This window comes from Bufo gargarizans, chromosome 2 (genome assembly GCF_014858855.1).
Source record: "Bufo gargarizans isolate SCDJY-AF-19 chromosome 2, ASM1485885v1, whole genome shotgun sequence".
Lineage (NCBI taxonomy): Eukaryota > Metazoa > Chordata > Amphibia > Anura > Bufonidae > Bufo > Bufo gargarizans.
Genome location: NC_058081.1, coordinates 169,572,879 through 169,593,597, shown reverse-complemented (window position 1 = coordinate 169,593,597; position 20,719 = coordinate 169,572,879). Strand labels below are relative to the sequence as shown.

The window sequence follows — 20,719 nt, the reverse complement described above, 5'->3', positions numbered from 1 at the left end:
ATGATAGATGCAAAGTCTTTGCAATTTTTCGCTGGGTAACACCTTTCTGATATTGCTCCACTATCTTTCTGCGCAACATTGTGGGAATTGGTGATCCTCTACCCATCTTGGCTTCTGAGAGACACTGCCACTCTGAGAAGCTCTTTTTATACCCAATCATGTTGCCAATTGACCTAATTAGTGTTAATTGGTCTTCCAGCTCTTCGTTATGCTCAAATTTACTTTTTCCAGCCTCTTATTGCTACTTGTCCCAACTTTTTGGGGATTTGTTGACACCGTGAAAATTTGAATCAACGTATTTTTCCTTTAAAATGATACATTTACTCGGATTAAACGTTTGATTTGTCATCTACGTTCAATTTGACATTTCCCATCTCCACATCATTGCATTCAGTTTTTATTCACAATTTGTTTAGTGTCCCAACTTTTTGGGAATCCGGTTTGTACATTACAACCTTAAGTTCAATGTTTTGTAAATCTGAATTTTATGTGATAGATCAGAACACAATAGTCTAAGTTGGTGAAGTGAAAGGGGAAAAATATATAAATAAAACTATTGTTTAGAACTAGAAAACAGAAAATGTGCGTATGTATTCACCCCCTTTGTTAGGAAGCCCATAAAAAGCTCTGGTGCAACCAATTACCTTCAAAAGTCACATAATTAGTGAAATGATGTCCACCTGTGTGTAATCTAAGTGTCACATGATCTGTCATTACATATACACACCTTTTTTGAAAGGCCCCAGAGGCTGCAACACCTAAGCAAGAGGAATCACTAACCAAACCCTGCCATGAAGTGGACAATGATGTTGAGAAGTACAAGTCAGGGCTAGGTTATAAAAAAAATATCCTAATCTTTGATGATCCCCAGGAGCACCATTAAATCTATCATAACCAAATGGGAAAAACATGGCACAACAGCATAACTGCCAAGAGACGGCCGCCCACCAAAACTCACAGAACGGACATAAGGAAACCCTGGAGGAGCTGCAGAGTTCCACAGCAGAGACTTCTGGCCACTCTTATGGCAGAGTGGCCAGAAGAAAGCCAATACTTTCAGCTACAAACAATAAGTTTGCGAAAAGGCGTGTGGGAGATTCCCAAAATGTATGGAGGAAGGTGCTCTGGTCTGATGAGACTAAAATTTTACTTTTCGGCCATCCAAAAAAATGCTATGTCTGGTGCAAACCCAACCCAACACATCACCCAAAGAACACCATCCCCACAGTGAAACTTGGTGGTGGCAGCTTCATGCTGGGAGGATGTTTTTCAGCAGCCAGGTGTCACAACCAGACAGCTGAGAAGCTCTGACAGAGGCCTTTCAGAACCTCCTCCTTGAGTTCTCTTTGTTGTGCTGTTCAGTTCCTCATCTCGTTAGCCTCTCTCAGCTGTCATGGAGTTGGACTGATTGCATCCCTTTAAATTCCGCCCCATAATGCATTACTGGGCGGCTTATACTACTTCCTGGAGTGTGTGTGCATGCTGATCTTGTTTTCCAGTCTGCTACAAAGTTAAGTGCTGAACATTTATCTGTTATTTTCTGTTTGCTGGATCCCAGGTGACCCTGACTCCCTCCGTGTCTGGTGTAGGGAGCCAGTGGTCGTGTCCCCTCACTATCGTAGGGTGTTCAGGGGTTATATAGTCGAGGTACGTGGATATGCAACCTTCCACCTTTCGGATCTTTGCATAGGCTGAGCAGCCAGGGAAAGTCTCAGGTCTTGTGCAGGGGTCTCCCTTTTGGTTCCTTAGCTTTGGATCCACTCAGTCATATATGCATGTTGCTTTGTCTTGTTTCCTGTACACCATCCGTGACATTATAAGCCGCCAAAACCGTCTCAAGCATGGATCCGGTTTCACTTTTGGCTGAACGCCTTCAGGGTCTTTCATTGGAGGTAGCTGATCTCCGTAAGACTTTTTCTCAGCTTCAAGTGACCGGTTCAGCTTGCGTTCATGGAGTTTGTTCAGAGCCTAAGATCTCGCTCCCGGATACGTTCTCCGGGGGTAGTGAGAATTTTGTGCGTTTTAGAGAGGCTTGCAAACTCCATTTTCGCCTTCTTCCCCATTCCTCTGGTGATGAGGAACGGAGGGTGGGGATCATTATATCGCTGCTCAGGGGTAACGCTCAGTCCTGGGCCTTTTCGCTGCCGGAGGGGGCACGGCCTCTCCGTTCAGTGGATGAATTCTTTTTAGCCCTGGGTCAGATATATGATGATCCGGATCGTATTGCTCTGGCTGAGTCTAAACTACGTCTATTATGCCAGGGTAAACAATCCGCAGAAATATACTGCTCAGAATTTCGGAGATGGGCAGTTGATACTGGTTGGAATGATGCTGCACTCCGAAGTCAATTTTGCCATGGTCTTTCAGAGGGATTGAAAGATGCATTTGCCTTTCATGAGAGGCCTATTTCTTTGGACTCTGCTATGTCTCAGGCCGTTCGTATTGACAGGCGTCTTAGAGAGAGAGGAGAGATGTCCCCTTCCTGTCATACTCAGTCCCAGGAAGATCCATAATGTTTTTCATAAGTCCTTATTGAAACCTTTTGTTCAACCCATTGTACCCTCGCCTTTGCCTCCTCCTCCGATTATGGTTGATGGGAATCCTGAATTTCAGGTCTCTAGGATTGTGGATTCTCGTCTTGTCCGCGGTTCTCTCCAGTACCTTGTTCATTGGGAGGGTTATGGTCCTGAGGAGAGGATGTGGGTCCCAGTGACGGACATTAAGGCCTCTCGTCTCATCAGGGCTTTCCATAGGTCCCATCCTGAGAAGGTGGGCTCTGAGTGTCCGGAGTCCACTCGTAGAGGGAGGGGTACTGTCACAACCAGACAGCTGAGAAGCTCTGACAGAGGCCTTTCAGAACCTCCTCCTTGAGTTCTCTTTGTTGTGCTGTTCAGTTCCTCATCTCGTTAGCCTCTCTCAGCTGTCATGGAGTTGGACTGATTGCATCCCTTTAAATTCCGCCCCATAATGCATTACTGGGCGGCTTATACTACTTCCTGGAGTGGATCCCAGGTGACCCTGACTCCCTCCGTGTCTGGTGTAGGGAGCTGGTGGTTGTGTCCCCTCACTATTGTAGGGTGTTCAGGGGTTATATAGTCGAGGTACGTGGATATGCAACCTTCCACCTTTCGGATCTTTGCATAGGCTGAGCAGCCAGGGAAAGTCTCAGGTCTTGTGCAGGGGTCTCCCTTTTGGTTCCTTAGCTTTGGATCCACTCAGTCATATATGCATGTTGCTTTGTCTTGTTTCCTGTACACAGTCCGTGACACCAGGACTGGGAAACTGGTTAGAGTTGAGCGAAAGATAAATGGTGCTAAATACAGGGAATTCTTGAGCAAAACATGTGTGTGATTTGAGGCTAGGACGGAGGTTCAAGCAATGACCCCAAACACACTGCTAAAGCAACACTTGACTGGTTTAAGGGGAAACATGTAAATGTGTTGGAATGGCCCAGCCAGATCTCAATCCAATAGAAAATCTGTGGTCAGACTTAAAGATTGCTGTTCACAAGCGCAGACCATCTAACTGGAAGGAGCTGGAGCAGTTTTTCAAGGAGGAATGGGCAAAAATCCCAGTGGTAAGATGTGGCAAGCTCATAGAGACTTATCCAAAGCGACTTGGAGCTGTGATTGCTGAAAAAGGTAGCGCTACAAAGTATTGACTTTAGGGGGGTGAATAGTTAAGCACATTGACTTTTTCTGTTATTTTATCCTATTTGTTATTTGCTTCACAATAAAAATAAAAAAACATCTTCAAAGTTGTGGGCATGTTCTGTAAATTAAATTATTCAAATCCTCAAACAAGCCATGTTAATTCCAGGTTGTGAGGCACCAAAACACAAAAAAAAGTCAAGGGGGTGAATACTTTTCCAAGGCATCGTAACTCTAGCAGAGCAATCGGAGCATTGAATAGGGAGATCTCTGGATACATGTGAGCTACAAGGCTGGTTCTAGCTTTGTTAGAAAGAGATTTTCATGTACTATATGATGTCCGATTTTCATCTCCACTCCAATTTTACACTCGCCTTCTACTTAGACTGCAAATTGAGCATAAATTATACCCACAACACAGTCCATGCAACCTAGATACATTCTGCCATCATCTGTCAAACTCTAAGGGCTGGACGGACAAGCCAACACACATACACTGCTCTCCACAGTCAAAAGGTTAAGCATTCTTAAAAAGGTTGCTTGTAAAAGTTTAAAGATTTAATAGTAAATGCACAAAAGTGATACACACAAAAAAAAAACAAGCAAACACTTATAAAATAAAAAGGGTTTTAAGTGATGAACTACTTTAAGAGAAATACAACCATATATTTTTTTTTATATGAAATCTGTAATTGTTCACAGTCTGTTATATGTCTTTTCAAAAGGTGCTTGCTTTCAGTCAAATATATATTTTTTTATATTAGCATATCCGCTGTACGTCAGACACCTTAATCTGCCCAGCCATGTACTGTAGCAGTACGAGAGCAGGGAATTTGTTAGGCAAACAGGGTTATTTGCTCTTCATTATTCTGGAAGAGTTTAGGTGACAACCCCTGTAACAGATGTGACGACAATCTGTCCCGAAAACAAACATAACTATTGGCTGATTCAGTAATGAAGGCAGCCACCACAGTTCCTGTGACAATGTAGGATCACTTATTGACCCATGCCATGCATACGGTGATCGGACTTCAGGGGGCATGCACCTTTATATTTAAAGCATGCTGCATTTTCTGCAACCTATCTAATAAGGGCAATATGAAGACACACGTGTATGTTTCTTTTCTTTTATGAGCTTTTGCAGGATACAGTTAGGCTGTAAAAGTGCAGTTATTAAAATCAATATAAGAAGCTCCGTCCTGAGAGCCATGTGCAAGGTCTTGTCTACAGAGGGGTTGAGCTACATTGATCTTTTGTAGTAGCTCCCAGCATCAGGATTTTATTAGAATCTACAGCATACTGAGAAGTAAGGATATTTGGTATTTATTAAAAAAATCATTTAAAACCAATATTTCCCCTACTGCTGTTCCAGGGGTAGAGTTTCCATGTTCTCCCTTTGGGTACTTTATTTTCCTTCAAGACCCAAAAATATACTTTTAATTAGTTTCCTATGAAAATGCCCATTTAGTGTTTGAAATTACAGGATAAGATTGTAAGCCTTGCAGGGTATGCCTTCTCTATACCATGAGTTGGGATTTGCTGGTGCTATGTGAATAATGGATAATAAACCGAAAGCTGATGGAGAAATGAAGAAAAAGGACACTTCTGAGATATACAAGTATTTTCCGCCTCCCCAACAAAATTACTTGCACCAATTTGTATTCGCTTCATATTTCCTAGGTACTGCAAGAACATCATGAACATTATTACATCATCCCCTATTAGCAAGTCCTACAGAGTATATTCCAAGGTCCTACCTAAGCGAATATTTCAAAAGGAAGAAAATAGAAAATGACCTCATATCCCTCCTCACCCCCATCCCTGAGGGAATGCTTTGCTTTTAACCTTCATCTGTATTGTGATATTTAATGTCTTCAGTAGCATAAGATGCTATCAGTGATGGAAATGAAATATGAAGGTTAACCCTTTGAAACAAGAGCTATATTAGGGTGAATAGGAATTTACACTGTGCCTGCTTAGGGGAACCTACCATGGCAGCCAGGGCTGGGGCTCTGATTAGAACTTCCACTGCACCACCAATGAAGAGGGCGGAGGGGACCCTGTGGCCACTAACAACAATGATTATAATACTGGAGGGGGTGGGCGCACTGCATCACCAATGTTTTTAAAGGGAATCTGTCAGCTGCAAGAACCATCCCAAACCGCCAGCAGTACCTTCAAGTAGTCGGCAGTGAGTTTCTAATGATGATTTTCTTACTGCATTCTGATGAGGCAGAAGTATAAAAAACATTCTTTTATCCTCCGTCTGCACTATTTTCCAGTCAGGCTTTGTCACGACAGACAGGATACAAGATACACAGGATATAACAAACAAGTGTCTAGGCAAGAAGCTGGGGAAAGGGGTCACCTCCTGACAAATCCCTACCAGCTCTCCCTAGACTTCTATGCCCACATTCAGACCCTGAAGGTGGGAATGAATGTGTCCTCGTGATTCCCTAGAATCCCTAAGATGGTGAAAGGGGGAAAGAGGCAGCCTGCTCTCTCAGGACCTGGAGGGGGCAGGCGTCTCTCTAACAGCCTAGACAGACAACCACAATAAAACAAAACCAATTTATCTTTTGCTGAGCAGGAACAGCCAATCCTTCCTTTCTCAGAGCCAGACAGAAGCTATATCCCACACAGGACACTGGGAGTGGGCGTAATTTAAACTCTTACCAATGACCCCACCCAGTGCACCTGAAGGGAGGCGGATACAGCTCCACTCCAAAACAATAACAAAAGGCTACACATGTGCTGCTAACCTAGCAGACCTCCGCACATGACCTGAGCAGAGCATGACAGGCTCCATGCTTCAAGTCAAGGTAACCGGGCCCCCTTCCCTTCGCTGTGACTGACAGCGCTTATGCCCGACAACCGGCTGGCTTTGCCGAACAGCCGGCTGTCAGTCACAGGAGAAGGGGCAGGGAAGGGGGCGTGGTTACCTTGACTTGAAGCAAGGAGGCCCCTCCCCCCCTCTTGACTTCAGGCCTGACTGGAAAATAGCACGGACGGAGGATAAAATAATGTTTTTCATACTTCTGCCTCATCAGAATTCAGTAAGAAAATCATCATTAGAAACTCACTGACGGCTACTTGAAGGTACAGCTGGCGGTTTGGGATGCTTTTTGCCGCTGACAGGTTCCCTTTATTACTAAGGGGTTAACTGCCGCTGATCGCAGCTCCCTGTCATAGAGGCCGGGTGCCGGCTATGTGATTCTGCCGCCGTCACCGGCCTCCTGTATCTGTATTAAACGTTAATTATCTTCATTGGTGGAGCAGTGACCACAGCCCTTCCCCTCCTTCGCCCTCTCTCCTCTCATTTATGGCAGTGGCACAGGGGAGAGGGAGGCACTGCTTCCTTCTCCCCTGTGCTGCTGAGGGAACATGGCACGCGCTGAGAGCAGCGCGTGCCATGTTCTGTGATACTAGGCTGCACAGTAGAGCAGCCTAGTATCAGTAAAAGGCAAATCCTGGAATCGAATCGATACCGGTACAAAAGTATCGATTGGTCAGAGGCGGCTCTTCCATTAGGCCACTTAGCAGTGCTCCAGACAAAAAAAAATGGCCAGGAGCCATTGGCTCCTAAACTAAAAAATTTAGGAGCCAAATTACATTTTTTAGTCGCCAAATTTAAAATGCATATAATTTTAAAAAAAGGACTTTGAGAAGATGAGACGCAGGTCACAGTAGTGAGCCAGCACCACATATAGGAGAAAACCACATACCTCTCACATCCAGGGACATCTTCTGGGGGACAAGGTGACTAAAAATGGCGAATTGCGTGGTTTAGAGTTTTTTTTTTTCTGTTACGGCCTTCACCGAGCAGAAATATTTTTTTATATTTTAATATCTCACACTTTTGGGGATGTGGCGATATGTAATATGTTAATTCTTTATTGTTTTTAAATTTTATATGTAAAACTGGGAAGGGGGCCATTTAAACTTTTAGTATTTTGGTGTTTTTTTTGTTTAACTTTTTATTTAATAACCATTTCTTCCCTTAGGACTAGAACCTGGATCTTTTCATCCCTTGTGCTATTCACCCTGATAGAGATCTATCAGGGTGAATAGGATCTCACACATCTCCCTGCTGCCCTGTGCACACAGCAGCAGGGAGCTGAACATGGCAGCCAGGGCTCCAGTAGCGTCCTGGCTGCCATGGTAACGATCTGAGCCCCAGCAGTGTAATCTGCCACTGCCACCAATGGAGGGGATGGGACCCTGTGGCCACCATTTAACAATGAGGGGGGGGGGGACTTGTGGCCAGTGATAATGGGGGGGGGGACTTGTGGCCAGTGATAATGGGGGGGGATGAGGCTTTGGGGGGGCGCACTGCATCACCAATGAATGTAATTAAAGAGGACCTTTCGTGGGTCCAAAGAATATTAACTTATTAGTAGTAGGCTGCATAGAGCGGCGCCCAGGGATCTAAGTGCACTTACTATTAGTCCTGGGCGCCGCTCAGTTCACCCGCTGTGGCCCCCGGTAATTTCAACATTCAGAGCAAGGAGGAGGAGACGCCAGTATCACAGACCCGGCACCCGGCCTCAATAACAGGGCATGCGATACGCAGTAATTAACCCCTCAGGTGCCACAGATCGCATGCCCTGTTATTGAGGCCGGGTGCCCGGTCTGTTATACCGCTGCCGACAGGAGTTAAAGAGGACCTTTCATGGGTACAAAGAATATTAACTTATTAGTAGTAGGCTGCATAGAGCGGCTCCCAGGGATCTAAGTGCACTTACAATTATTCCTGGGCGCCGCTCCGTTCACCCGCTGTGGCCCCCGGTAATTTCAACATTCAGAGCAAGGAGGAGGAGACGCTAGTGTCTGTCCTTCCCCCTGACAGCAGCGCTGACCAATCACAGCGCAGAGAGAGGGAGTTGTTTTTTTCTCCCTCTCTCTGCGCTGTGATTGGTCAGCGCTGCTGTCAGGGGGAAGGACAGACACTAGCGTCTCCTCCTCCTTGCTCTGAATGTTGAAATTACCGGGGGCCACAGCGGGTGAACGGAGCGGCGCCCAGGAATAATTGTAAGTGCACTTAGATCCCTGGGAGCCGCTCTATGCAGCCTACTACTAATAAGTTAATATTCTTTGTACCCATGAAAGGTCCTCTTTAACTCCTGTCGGCAGTGGTATAACAGACCGGGCACCCGGCCTCAATAACAGGGCATGCGATCTGTGGCACCTGAGGGGTTAATTACCGCGTATCGCATGCCCTGTTATTGAGGCCGGGTGCCGGGTCTGTGATACCGCTGCCTATACTTATGTTTTACATTCATTGGTGGCGCAGTGGCGACAGCTCCTCCCCTCCTCCTCCCTGCTATCTCCCCATTGGTGGTAGTGGCGGCCGCGTCACAGTGGAGAGGGAGGGACTCCTTCCTTCTCCACTGACTGTGCTAGTGAAGAGAACTTGGGCTGCACAGGATCGCGGCGGTACAGTCGCAAATGGCGACAAGACTAAAAAGTCTTGTCGCCATCTGCAAATTTTAAGGCGCATTGGCGACCGTTTTGGTCGCCATCTGGAGCCCTGCTTAGGCCGACGCCTAAGGCCTCGCACTGGTGGGGGCCTCGCTCTGGCTCCCACCCGACACCGCGGCAAGTACTTGCGGCAGTGTCGGGTGGGAGCGTCCTTAGGTCAAAATATTCCAGGCCCCGAATGCTATTCCCCACCCCCCTTGTACTTGTCAGTCCACTAATCTGCTAGGCTGCTGCGCCACACGGTCATGAATTCAGTCACTTGAGAGCGCAAACCCAGCCGTGCAGTGCGTAATCCCGCGGGAGGTCACGGGTCTCACGGGAATTTGAACTCATGCCCGTGCAGCAGCCTAGCAGATAAGCGGACAAGTACAAGGTGGGGGGAAATTTCATAATATGAAGCAGTGTGTGGGCAAATTTGTGAGGCAGTGTGGGGGGACAAATTACTTAATGGGGGCAGTGTGGGGGGACAAATTACTTAATGGGGGCAGTGTGGGGGGGCAAATTAATGGGGGCAGTGTGGCGGAAAAATTACTTAATGGGGCAGTGTGGGGGGACAAATTACTTAATGGGGGCAGTGTGGGGGGGCAAATTGCTTAACGGGGGCAGTGTGGGGGGCAAATTACTTAATGGGGCAGTGTGGGGGGCAATTTACTTAATGGGGGCAGTGTGGGGGGCAGTATTACTAATGAGAGCATTCTAGAAGGGAATTACTATTGGTGGGACTATGAGGAGTACTATTACTATGGGGGGGCACTAATATTTCTTCAGGATAGTATTTGGGGGCACAGTGAGCAGCAGGAGAACACTGTGGGGACTCTAGGTTGGAGGATGATGATGATAGAAATGTGAGGAAGCTAAGATGTCTGTGTGTCACACTCTGCAGAGATGAGGTGGCTGAGAGAAGAGTCCGGACCGAATGGAGAAGATCTACATCCGAGGAGACGTCACCTGAAAGCCCTGGATGTGAGAGATAAGTGCTGCTGTATGGCAAATATAGCAAAATGTGGTGTGCGCGTGGAGGGTCGATTTAGAGAACTCGGCCAGGGTCAATGCAAAGTGTTAGTATGCACTGTGAATATAAGCCCTGTACTGTGTTGTCACTGTGCATATTAACCCTTTACTGTGATGTCACTGCATATTAAAAGGGTACTCCGGGATAGGAAAATAAATCCCCTATCCAAAGGATAGGAGATAAGTGTCTGATCAGGGGGGTCTGGCCATTGGGATCCCCCACGAACTCCTGTATGGTACTCCGGATCTCCTTGCGCCCAGAGTGGTGGTCAACACTCCCCCTCCATGTATCTATGGGAGAGCCGCAGATACAGCACTTGTGTATCTCTGAGTCTTCCATAGAGATACAAGGAGGGGGAGTGTTGACCACACCACCGCTCCGTGCAGTGGTTGACACAGCTTATTTCTTGAGGACTGGGCCGGGGCGCCATACAGGAGATCACGAGCATCCCAACAATCTTCGTGGGGGCCTCATGGTCGAGTTTCGTCTAAGGCCTCACAAAGTCTAGAGCCGCCGCTGGATTGGGTATCGATAATTCGATACCCGGTGCAACCCTACTGTGACCACGTCCTGAGAGACTACTCCACAGATTCACAAGCTGTTATGGTGAAGCCTGGTGACCTATGGAGAGTGCACTTTTTCCTCAGACAGAGACAGTGCTCCCTTGCCTTTTGAGGAGATTTTATATGGAACAGACTTTCACCATATTTTTTTATGGGTCATTTATGTAAGTTACCATATTTTTCGCCCTATAAGACGCAATTTTTCCCCTGAAAAGTGGTGGGACAATGTCAGTGTTTCTTATAGGGTGAATACTAATGACCGCTTACATTGTGGAAATGCTCATTAGTACAGTAGGACCGGGAAGCGGTGAATACAGTGCTCCCTGTTCTGGTTCTGTACTCACAGCTCCCTGGTCTTCTTCTGCCAGCACCGCACACTGTCCTGTGATCTGTGCACAGCGTGAGGATGTAGGCGTGCTTTCTGACCTGTGTGATGTCAGATCACAGCATGACAGGAAGAATGCTGGATCTCAGGAGCAGCGGCGTCCGAAACAGGAAAAGCTAGTTACATTTTTTTTGTCTGATCTGAGGAATGATTAACATTGGGAATCTGATCTGAGGTCTGATTGGGAGTCTTATTAACAAATGGGGGTCTGATCTGAGTTCCAATTAACATCGGGAGTCTGAGCCGAGGTCGAATTAACATTGGGGGTCTGAACTGAGGTCTGATGAAAAAGATATATTTTTTCTTATTTTCCTCCTCTAAAACCTAGGTGCGTCTTATAAGGCGAAAAATACGGTACTTATGTTCCCCTTAGATGCCTCTTTTCAAGACTAAATGAATTTAATTCTTTTAATCTATAATTAAGACCCTCCATGTCCAGTTTAGTTGCCCTTCTTTGTTCTTTTTATAACTCCAGGCCATCCTTCCTATTCACTGGTGTCCAGAACTGTACTACATATTCCAGATTCCACAAAGCTTTGTAAGGTCAGCGATCCGCCTGCTCCATAGTATTTTCTTTCCCCTTCTTTTCTGTTCCCTCCTTTCTATCATTCTACATATGCTTCTTTCCTTCTAGGAAGAAAATCATACAATGCTACCTCAACTGACTGGCTCTGGAAGATCACCCACTGTACTTAGGCACACGCACATAGGCCCAGATTTAGTAATGTATCTGCACCAGAAATCTGTCTAAATAAGTGCCTCAAATTGGCACAATTTCGCAGATCTGGGGTTTCTTTACTTCTTTTCTGTCGTGCTCAAAAACGGATGGGACTTATTGGAAAGCATGTGGAGCTTCATGGGAAAGGGGACAGGCCTAAAATGTACCAATTTTGCTGCAATTCCGGAGTAAAAATCTGTCTCAAAGCAAACCCACCAAGAGCTGGTATAGAGTCAGAGTATCTATCCCTGCACCACATTTTTTTCCATCCTGACCCAGTGTGATAAAGCTGGGGCAAGCTTAGACAGCTTGTTTACACCATCTATGGGATTAGTAAATCTGGGCCATTGAGTACAATGATTGTACAATTTAGGATTATGAATGAGATTAGAAACAGGTATACAAAATGTAACTCAGACATTGTTACTTGATTGCAAGGTGGTGACCCATACCGATACACAGAACAACCTGGCTTTATACATAGAAAAATATATAAAAAGCTAAATTTTGCATTGGATAAGATAGGGAGAAGTCTGCCTCACTTGGGTCTATTTGCCATGCACATACACTTACAGAAACATTGAAGACATTCTATAAGGGGCTTTTAGAAAAACTTCTTAACCACTTCTGGCTAACAGAGAAATTTTGGCGAAACGGAATTCCCTTCCATAAAGAAGCAGCAAAGTATAGCCTAATGCAGCCTACATTTCCCTACACCTGGCTTTGCAGAGACAGAAAGGGCAAAGTGTCAACACACTAAGGGCAGTAGTGATAGATCAGTGACGTAGAACTTTTGTCCTCTAAAGCTACTTTCACATATACATTTTGGCATTCCGGTTTTGAGATCCAGTAGAGGATGCATCAGGATGCCCTCCGTTCTGTCAGCATTCAGTTTTGTGACTGGACACAAAACCGCTGCAAGCTGCGGTTTTGTGTCCGGTCACCGAAACAGAACAAACCGGATCAGTTACTAAAATCAATGTAAGTCATTGGTGACAGATCTGGTTTGTTAGGATCCTAAAAAAAACAGATCCGTCACCCATTGACTTTTAATGTATTTAGTGACGGATCTGGTTTGTTCCGTTTCGATTTTACACAACCGCATCCTAACGGAACGGATGCATACTGACCAAAATGGAACATTTTTGGTCAGGTTTTAAGATCCTCAAAACTTTTAACCAAAACGCATAGCAGCCTAAGGCCCCTTGAAGATGAGCGAGTGTCACGCTCCAGACTCACAGCGAGGCACCCAGCCTGAACTCCCAGCACTGCCGGGGTCACATAGCATTATATTGATTTATGATGCTATGTAACCCTTACAGTTCTGAAATGTATTTGATTACACTGACAGCATTATGTTAGTGTCATCTTATACATTCCAGAACTGTAAGGGTTACAAAGCATCATAAATCAATATAATGCTTTTTGACCCCGGCAGTCCTGGGAGTTCAGGCCGGGTGCCTCAGAGTCTGAGTATATCCTCTAGGATACAGCTTCAGCCTGCCTTCCCTCACTCCTGCTTATGATACAGTTCATCCTGTTAGCAGGAGAAAAGGGAGAGCAGTGTGAAGTTGCATCAAATAGAAATACACTGGAGATTCTGCACACAGCACATACAGATATATAGATAACAGTCATGTGTGAGTGAGGAAAGTTTGTAACTCTGTATGGACTTGCATACTATATCAGAAATATCTTCAGCAGCACTCTATACATGGCGGGACATACAGAGGACAAGAAGCTTAGTGGGGAGGGGAGGTATCTGAAAGCTGCCAGTAGGGATTTGATGGATGATATTGCATACCTGTAGTTTATTGGAAATTAGCCACACTGGCCCATGGTCTCCCCCTTCCCCTGTGACAAAGGCTGTAATAGTTACTCATGCACTTTTTTCATTGCTACATACATATATTCTTTATACTGTAGATTGTAAACTCATATAAACAGGGCTCATTCTTCCAAATTTTCTAAACCATATTTGTACAGTTGTATTTTTTATGTGCTTCATTTTTTTTTTAATTATAAGACTATTTGCATATATTTAACTTCTTTAAAAATTTAGAAATCTACCTACCATTATAATGCTATATAAATCAGTAAAGTATTTATCTAACAATTTTATTATTATTAATAATAATAATAATAATAATAATAATAATACTAGTATTTGAACTAATAAATAGGGAAGTTATATTGTCTGCTTCTAAAAATTAAGCAGAAATGTTCCTAGCTACATAGTTTCACTACCCTGACTAAGGTCATATAATATATAATATAGAAAAGTCTTACATCTTTAAAGCTTCAATAAATTTTGTTGGTAACATCACACAACGTGGGACCAGAAGATTTGATTTCCATCTTGTAGAGAGCTCTATGAGGAATCTTTCTACCAACTGTAGCTAACTCAAGGGTAAAAATGTCAAAAGCTCCCTCTTCTATAAGGCGACTGCTCACAACCACAACCATTATATAAATTACAAAATCATCCAACATAATACCCCACATCTCCGAGGGTTAATGTCATAGCTTGTGACACAAGGTAAAGCTCTAATGTCCGCTAAAGAGGATTTACTTTCTAGGAAAAGAACAAATGGTTCTAAAATGAGCTGAGCTGGAAGGGCAGATATCATGGTTGGTGTGCAGGGCTAGATCATGTATCAGTGGCACTATATATTATCACTAACGAATACAACAAGCTCCATGGACATGGGTGGGGGGGGGGGGTCTTCCTTCAAGATGAAGGTGTTAACAAGACAAGAAAAGTAAAATAAGGCTGTTATGTAGTGCTATAATCTGACAATGACAAAATCTCATATGACAATGATGAAATCACAAAGACAACGAACTAGACTCAAGAAACATGGCTGCTCCTTGGATGTCCTTGCTATAAGAAGACTTCTCAGTTACACTGGTGATGAAAAGTACTTAAGATATTTTTAAGGAAAAAAAGGAATTGTTGGTCCAGCTTGTATTCGTGGTAATCCAAAGCTTTATTCAATATTCAGTAAAATCCAGGTACAGGAATGCAGGTCTACATGTTTCAGGCACAATAAAATCCTAGCCCTTACTCATGACATTTTCCAGTACACTTATAAACTACATAAATTTATGGTTTGCTTTTAATGGAGTGTTGTTTTGTGGATGGGATGGGAGTGGTTGAACCTCAGCCTGATTACCTCAGGTGAGAAAGTCAGTCCCTCCCTCCTCTCTATAAAAACTTCCTGCAGTGTACTGGAAAATGTCATGAGTAAGGGCTAGGATTTTATTGTGCCTGAAACATGTAGACCTGCATTCCTGTACCTGGATTTTACTGAATATTGAATAAAGCTTTGGATTACCACGAATACAAGCTGGACCAACAATTCCTTTTTTTCCTCATATCTATATTTCTCCTATTTCGGGTGAAGGAGCCGGTCCGCGCTATATCAGTGGAATCCTTGGCAGGTGAGAGCTGCTCAAACTCCTGATTTTCACAAGATATTTTTAAATACAAAGCTTCCTTTCTAAAACATGAGATTCTTGAAGAACAAGCAAGAATATGTAACGCACCTTCTCTAAAGCGGACAGCTGATGCTGTAGTCCATCATTCTTCTTATTAGCCTCTTCAGATAAAGCTTTATATTTGTCTGCCTGGGTCTGCTGTATATTGGCTGTTCTCTGTAGTCTCCCACGCTCCTCCTCAAGGTCCTTTACACGAGATGCAAGGTCGCGATTGTCATCTTCCTGTTAATTACATCAAAATTTATAAGTGTGTGGGGACAAGGTGGATTTAAATGTCCCGGGGGTGCTGCTTAAAGGTTGTGCCACAAACCAGCACTTGAATCTAAATACTTTTCTAATTGCATGTAATTAAAAATGTTGTATTGTCAGAGAGCTATTCAACAAAATGTATCTGTATAGCGCCACCTTCTGTTTTTTCTTTTCTTATTTCTTGTCCACCTCACTGAGGTGGTCGCACATGCTCATTTTAGATCTTACAGGGGAAGAGCTACGGCAGAAAAGACATGTCCCCCGAGCTAGCAGTCTGAAGCAGAACAATTTGACCAATGACTGGTTCTAGCTTTATTAGAAAGAGATTGTCAATTGCTATAGGATGTCTGATTTTAATTTTTTACATCAGTCATAGCATACCCCCTTTGAGTTCAGTCTTTACCTTCTTATTGTATTGATGAGTTACATTGTCCAGCTCTTCCTGCATTACTCGCAGCTTTGCTTTCAGAAATCTGATCTGAGCCTCTGAAAAACAAAGACAATATGACAATGACAAATATTTGGAATGTGCATTTCTGACGGGGAGTAAAAGCGGTGTGGCTGGGGCGACTCACTGGGAAATCAGCTGCCATAGAGGTGCTCGCCTTCAACACGCAACCCACACTAGGGTCAATTTCATAGGAAAACTGGAGTACACGGTGGAAACCCACGCAAACACGGGGAGAACATACAAACTCCATGCAGATGTTGGCCCTAGTTGAATTTGAACCCAGGACCCCAGCGCTGCCTGCAAGGCACCATGCTGCCCACACAGAAACTGTAATAGCTATTCATAGGAAAACTGTGGTGGGTACAGGATGTCCATTGTGCAGAGGCTCCTAGTTTACGGTTTTATCTGAGTACACAATGAGGCAGGAAAATACTAGTTAGATATGAAAGCCAAATATGTATGGGTGCTACAATGAGACATTATACTATATGGGGGCAACATACAGAAATTATACTATATGGGGGCAACAATGAGACATTATACTGTATGGGGGCTATAACTTGTAGTATGGGGGTGACAAGGAGACATTACTGTATACTGTGTGGGGGAATAAGGGACATTATACTGTATAGGGCCACAAGGAAACATTAAACTGCATGGGGAGACAATAAGGAGACATTATACTGTATGGTGACTACAACTTGAAGTATGGGGGCCACAAGGATATATTACTGTACGGGGGCAACAAAGAGACATTATAATGTATAAGGCCACAAGGAGACATTACTGTATACTGTATAGGGGCAATAAGGGACATTATACTGTATAGGGCCACAAGGAGACATTATACTGCATGGGGGCAACAAGGAGACATTACACGGTATGGGGGCAACAAGGAGACATTAAATGGTATGGTGGCTACAACTTGTAGTATAGGGGTTACAAGGACATATTGCTGTATACTGTATGGGGCCACAAGGAGACATTATACTGTATAAGGCCACAAGGAGACATTTTACTGTATAGGGCCACAAGGAGACATTTTACTGTACTTGTTGCCCCCATACAGTAAACAGTAATGTCAGTATGGGTGACAAAAGGAGACATTATACTGTATAGGGCCACAAGGAGACATTATGCCGTATGGGGCTTATACATACAGTAAATGTCTTCGTTATGCCCCCATATATTATAGTAATATCTCCCTGTGGCCCCATTGTCCCACACCATGTAATGAGGCCTGGGCAGGAGAGTGAGCGGTGAACAGGGCTTTCACGCACCAGTGTCACCGCTCTTAGTCTTCTTGTACAACAAGCGCTGTGACATGTACTGACTTGAGGGCGCAGTGTACTGATGTATATTGTGCGCCAGACACTGCGGGCGGAGCGTGTTGTGCGTCGGCGCACATAATACGTCAGTATACGCCTACACAGAGCCCATTTTAGAAGCTTTTTTTTGCTACCACTCCTATGACGTCCCTAAAATACCACTGTAATTAACAGTGATATCACCGTGTCGCCATTTCTTAATCACGGTATATGGTAGATACTGGTATATCGCCCAACCCTAGTCAAGCATACGGCCTGATGCTCCATTCAGTCTATAATACTAACAGACATGGCCAAGCACAGTGCTCTCCGCCAGTCCCACAGACGTTGAATACAGTGAAGAGGATCTGATGGCTCCGAGCCCTGGGGTTCCAACGGTGCAGCTCCAGCTTTAGGTAGGTGATACATGTCAATTATCGGAAAACCCCTTTAAAATAAATGTACTAGATTTTTATTTATTTTTTTATTATAATGGATATGCCCTTATTTGTAGAAACTGTACTAACTACTCAAATCCTATTTTTACAATAATTCACAAGAAAAGTAAAAAGGACAACTTCCCAAATAGGTTTCTTGAGCTATTTTTAAAATGCAGTAACATACCTTAGGTGGATTTGTTCACCAAGCTTCACTGGCACTTACAGTGGAAGTGTGCTTATTATACCCGCCTCACAACTGCTGCCTGTACAATGTGTCAAATATAGGACACTTGAATAAATGTGACAAGTATGCAGAGCCGCTGTACAACAAAGGATCACTGTCAGCGACCAACGGGAAAGTCAGACCAAGACTGGATCTAGATATGACAGCATCTCGTGACCTGATAGTACTTTCAAAAACCTTGAAATATCATCAATTAACGCTTATAATAATATATTTCCTTGATCGATGTTCCAGCACAAAAGCAGAGCATTATATGGATCATTTGCCAGCATTGCCAGCTCTAGGTCTGAGGTTCACGGTCTCATCTAACTGGCTTATACCCAAAGCTGACGCCGCAGCTCAATATCAAGGGAGCAAAGAAGTAGTGGAGGTGACAGACATCCTTTGGATGAAGCAAATACGTGACTCACGCAGACAATTCACAGCCACATGGGCTATGCTTCAATGTGGTGGAAAACCTTTAGGCTCCATTCACACGTCCGTTGTGTGTTGCGGACCGCAACACACCCGCCCGGCACCCCTATAGTAATGCCTATTCTTGTCCACAGCTGCGGACAAGAACAGGACATGTTCTATCTTTTGCGAAGCTGCGGACCTGAAGATCGGGGCCGCGCTCCGCAGATGCAGACAGCACACTGTGTGCTGTCCGCGTCCATTCCGTCCCCATAGAGAATGAATGGGTCCGCACCCGTTCCGCAAAATTGCGGAACGGATGCGGACCCATTTGCGGACGTGTGAATGGAGCCTTACACTTCTACTCCGTGTACTAATCCTACTACCACCATTCACCTTTATACCAATTTATTTTGAATCAAAGCAAAAAAAACGACTGTCAAGAAAAAACCTCAGAGAAAAAAAAGTTTGAAAAAGGAGATTTTTGTATAACTTACCAGTTAAATCTCTTTCTCGCTCTTCCTTGGGGGACACAGACCTTGGGTATAGCTCAGCTCCCTAGGAGGCGTGACACTAAGTAAAACTGTTAAGCCCCTCCTCCATCAGCTATACCCTCAGCCTGGAGATAGAGGCTACCAGTTGCGTGTCCAAGTAGTGAAAGGATAACAACCAATAACGGAAACAACCAGCCAGCAACCCAACGGGGCGCCAGACCATAACCCTGTAACCAAACACAGAAGGGTGGGTGCTGTGTCCCCCAAGGAAGAGCGAGAAAGAGATTTAACTGGTAAGTTATACAAAAATCTCCTTTTCTCGCCCATTTTCCTTGGGGGACACAGACCTTGGGACGTTCAAGAGCAGTCCAAGAAGGGAGGGACCACAAACCCAAGGCGGACCACCACCAGAGCATCAGGAAACCGCTGCCTGCAAAACCAGGCGGCCCAAAGCAGCATCCGCTGATGCATGCGTATGCACCCTATAGAACTTTGTGAAAGTGTGCAGAGAGGACCAAGTGGCTGCTTTGCACAACTGTTCAGCCGAGGCCCGATGCCTCTGCGCCCAGGAAGCTCCGACTGCTCTGGTGGAATGAGCAGTGACGCCGAAAGGCGGAGGTCTGCCCTTGGCTCGATAAGCCTCAGACACCGCCAGTTTAATGAAACGGGCAATAGCCACCTTGGAGACCGCCAACCCTCTGCGCGAACCCTCCGGAACCACAAACAGGGAGTCCGTGCGCCGAAAGGACCCGGTGACCTCCAAGTAAATCCTCAACGCCCTGACCACATCCAGACGGTGCAGTTCCCGTTCTCTGGGGTGGGAAGGAGAGGGACAGAGCGACGGAAGGACGATGTCCTCATTGATGTGAAAGGCGGAGACCACCTTTGGCAGGAAAGTCGGGACAGGCCGAAGCACAACCTTATCCTGGTGGAAGATCAGGAAAGGTTCGGAGCAAGAAAGAGCCGCTAACTCCGACACCCGTCGGAGAGACGTGACGGCCACAAGAAAGATGACCTTGCAGGACAGAAGGCGAAGGGAGACCTCCCGTAAAGGCTCGAAGGGGGCTGATTGGAGCGCCGAGAGCACCACATTCAGGTCCCAGGAAGGAACTGGAGGGCGGTACGGCGGAACAGAGTGAGCCACCCCTTGTAAGAAGGTCTTAATTGGCCCTAGAGGGGCCAGGGGACGCTGGAGAAGAATAGACAGCGCCGAAATCTGACCCTTCAGAGAACTGAGGCACAGCCCCAGGTCCAGACCCGACTGGAGGAAGGACAGGATTGTGGGAAGAGAAAACCGGAGAGGTGGGATGCTCCGGGACTCACAGAACCCCAGATAGGACCTCCAAACCCGATAGTAGATCCTAGAGGATACGGGCTTACGAGCCCGGATCATGGTGCGGACTACGTCCGCGGAGAAACCCCGTCGCGTTAAGACGGCGGTCTCAATAGCCACGCCGTCAAACGTAGCGAGCCTAAATGCTCGTGGAAGATCGGTCCCTGAGAGACAAGGTCTTCCCTGGAGGGCAGTGGCCACGGTGCGTCTGCCAACAGCAACATTAGGTCGGCGTACCAAGACCGGCGGGGCCAATCCGGGGCGATTAGAATCGCGGGGACGCCCTCTGCCGCGATCCTCCGAAGAACCCGTGGCAGGAGGGGAAAAGGAGGAAAGACGTACAGAAGGGAGAATTCGCGCCACGGAAGGACGAGCGCGTCGGCGCCGTATGCCTTCGGGTCCCGTGCCCTGACCAGGTATAGGGGGACCTTGTGGTTGAATTTGGAGGCCATGAGGTCCACGTCGGGGCGACCCCAGCGAAGACAAAGGGCTTCGAAC

The 20,719-nt window shown here is 45.5% G+C and overlaps 1 protein-coding gene across 2 annotated transcripts in view; it reads right to left on the bottom strand.

Annotated features, from left to right (window-relative positions):
• Positions 1-20,719, bottom strand: part of TEX9 (testis expressed 9) — a 51,147-nt gene that overhangs the window by 8,752 nt on the left and 21,676 nt on the right. The window contains exons 1-3 of one of the 2 annotated variants that reach the window (XM_044283286.1): positions 17,942-17,997; positions 15,963-16,045; positions 15,359-15,532 (exon numbers count right to left, since the gene is read on the bottom strand). In XM_044283286.1, coding sequence (XP_044139221.1) covers positions 15,359-15,532; positions 15,963-16,007 — 219 coding nt within the window. In that variant the 5' untranslated portion in view covers positions 16,008-16,045; positions 17,942-17,997. Of the gene's footprint in view, positions 1-15,358; positions 15,533-15,962; positions 16,046-17,941; positions 17,998-20,719 lie in introns of those variants that run through there. The other variant, XM_044283285.1, reaches the window with a different exon arrangement.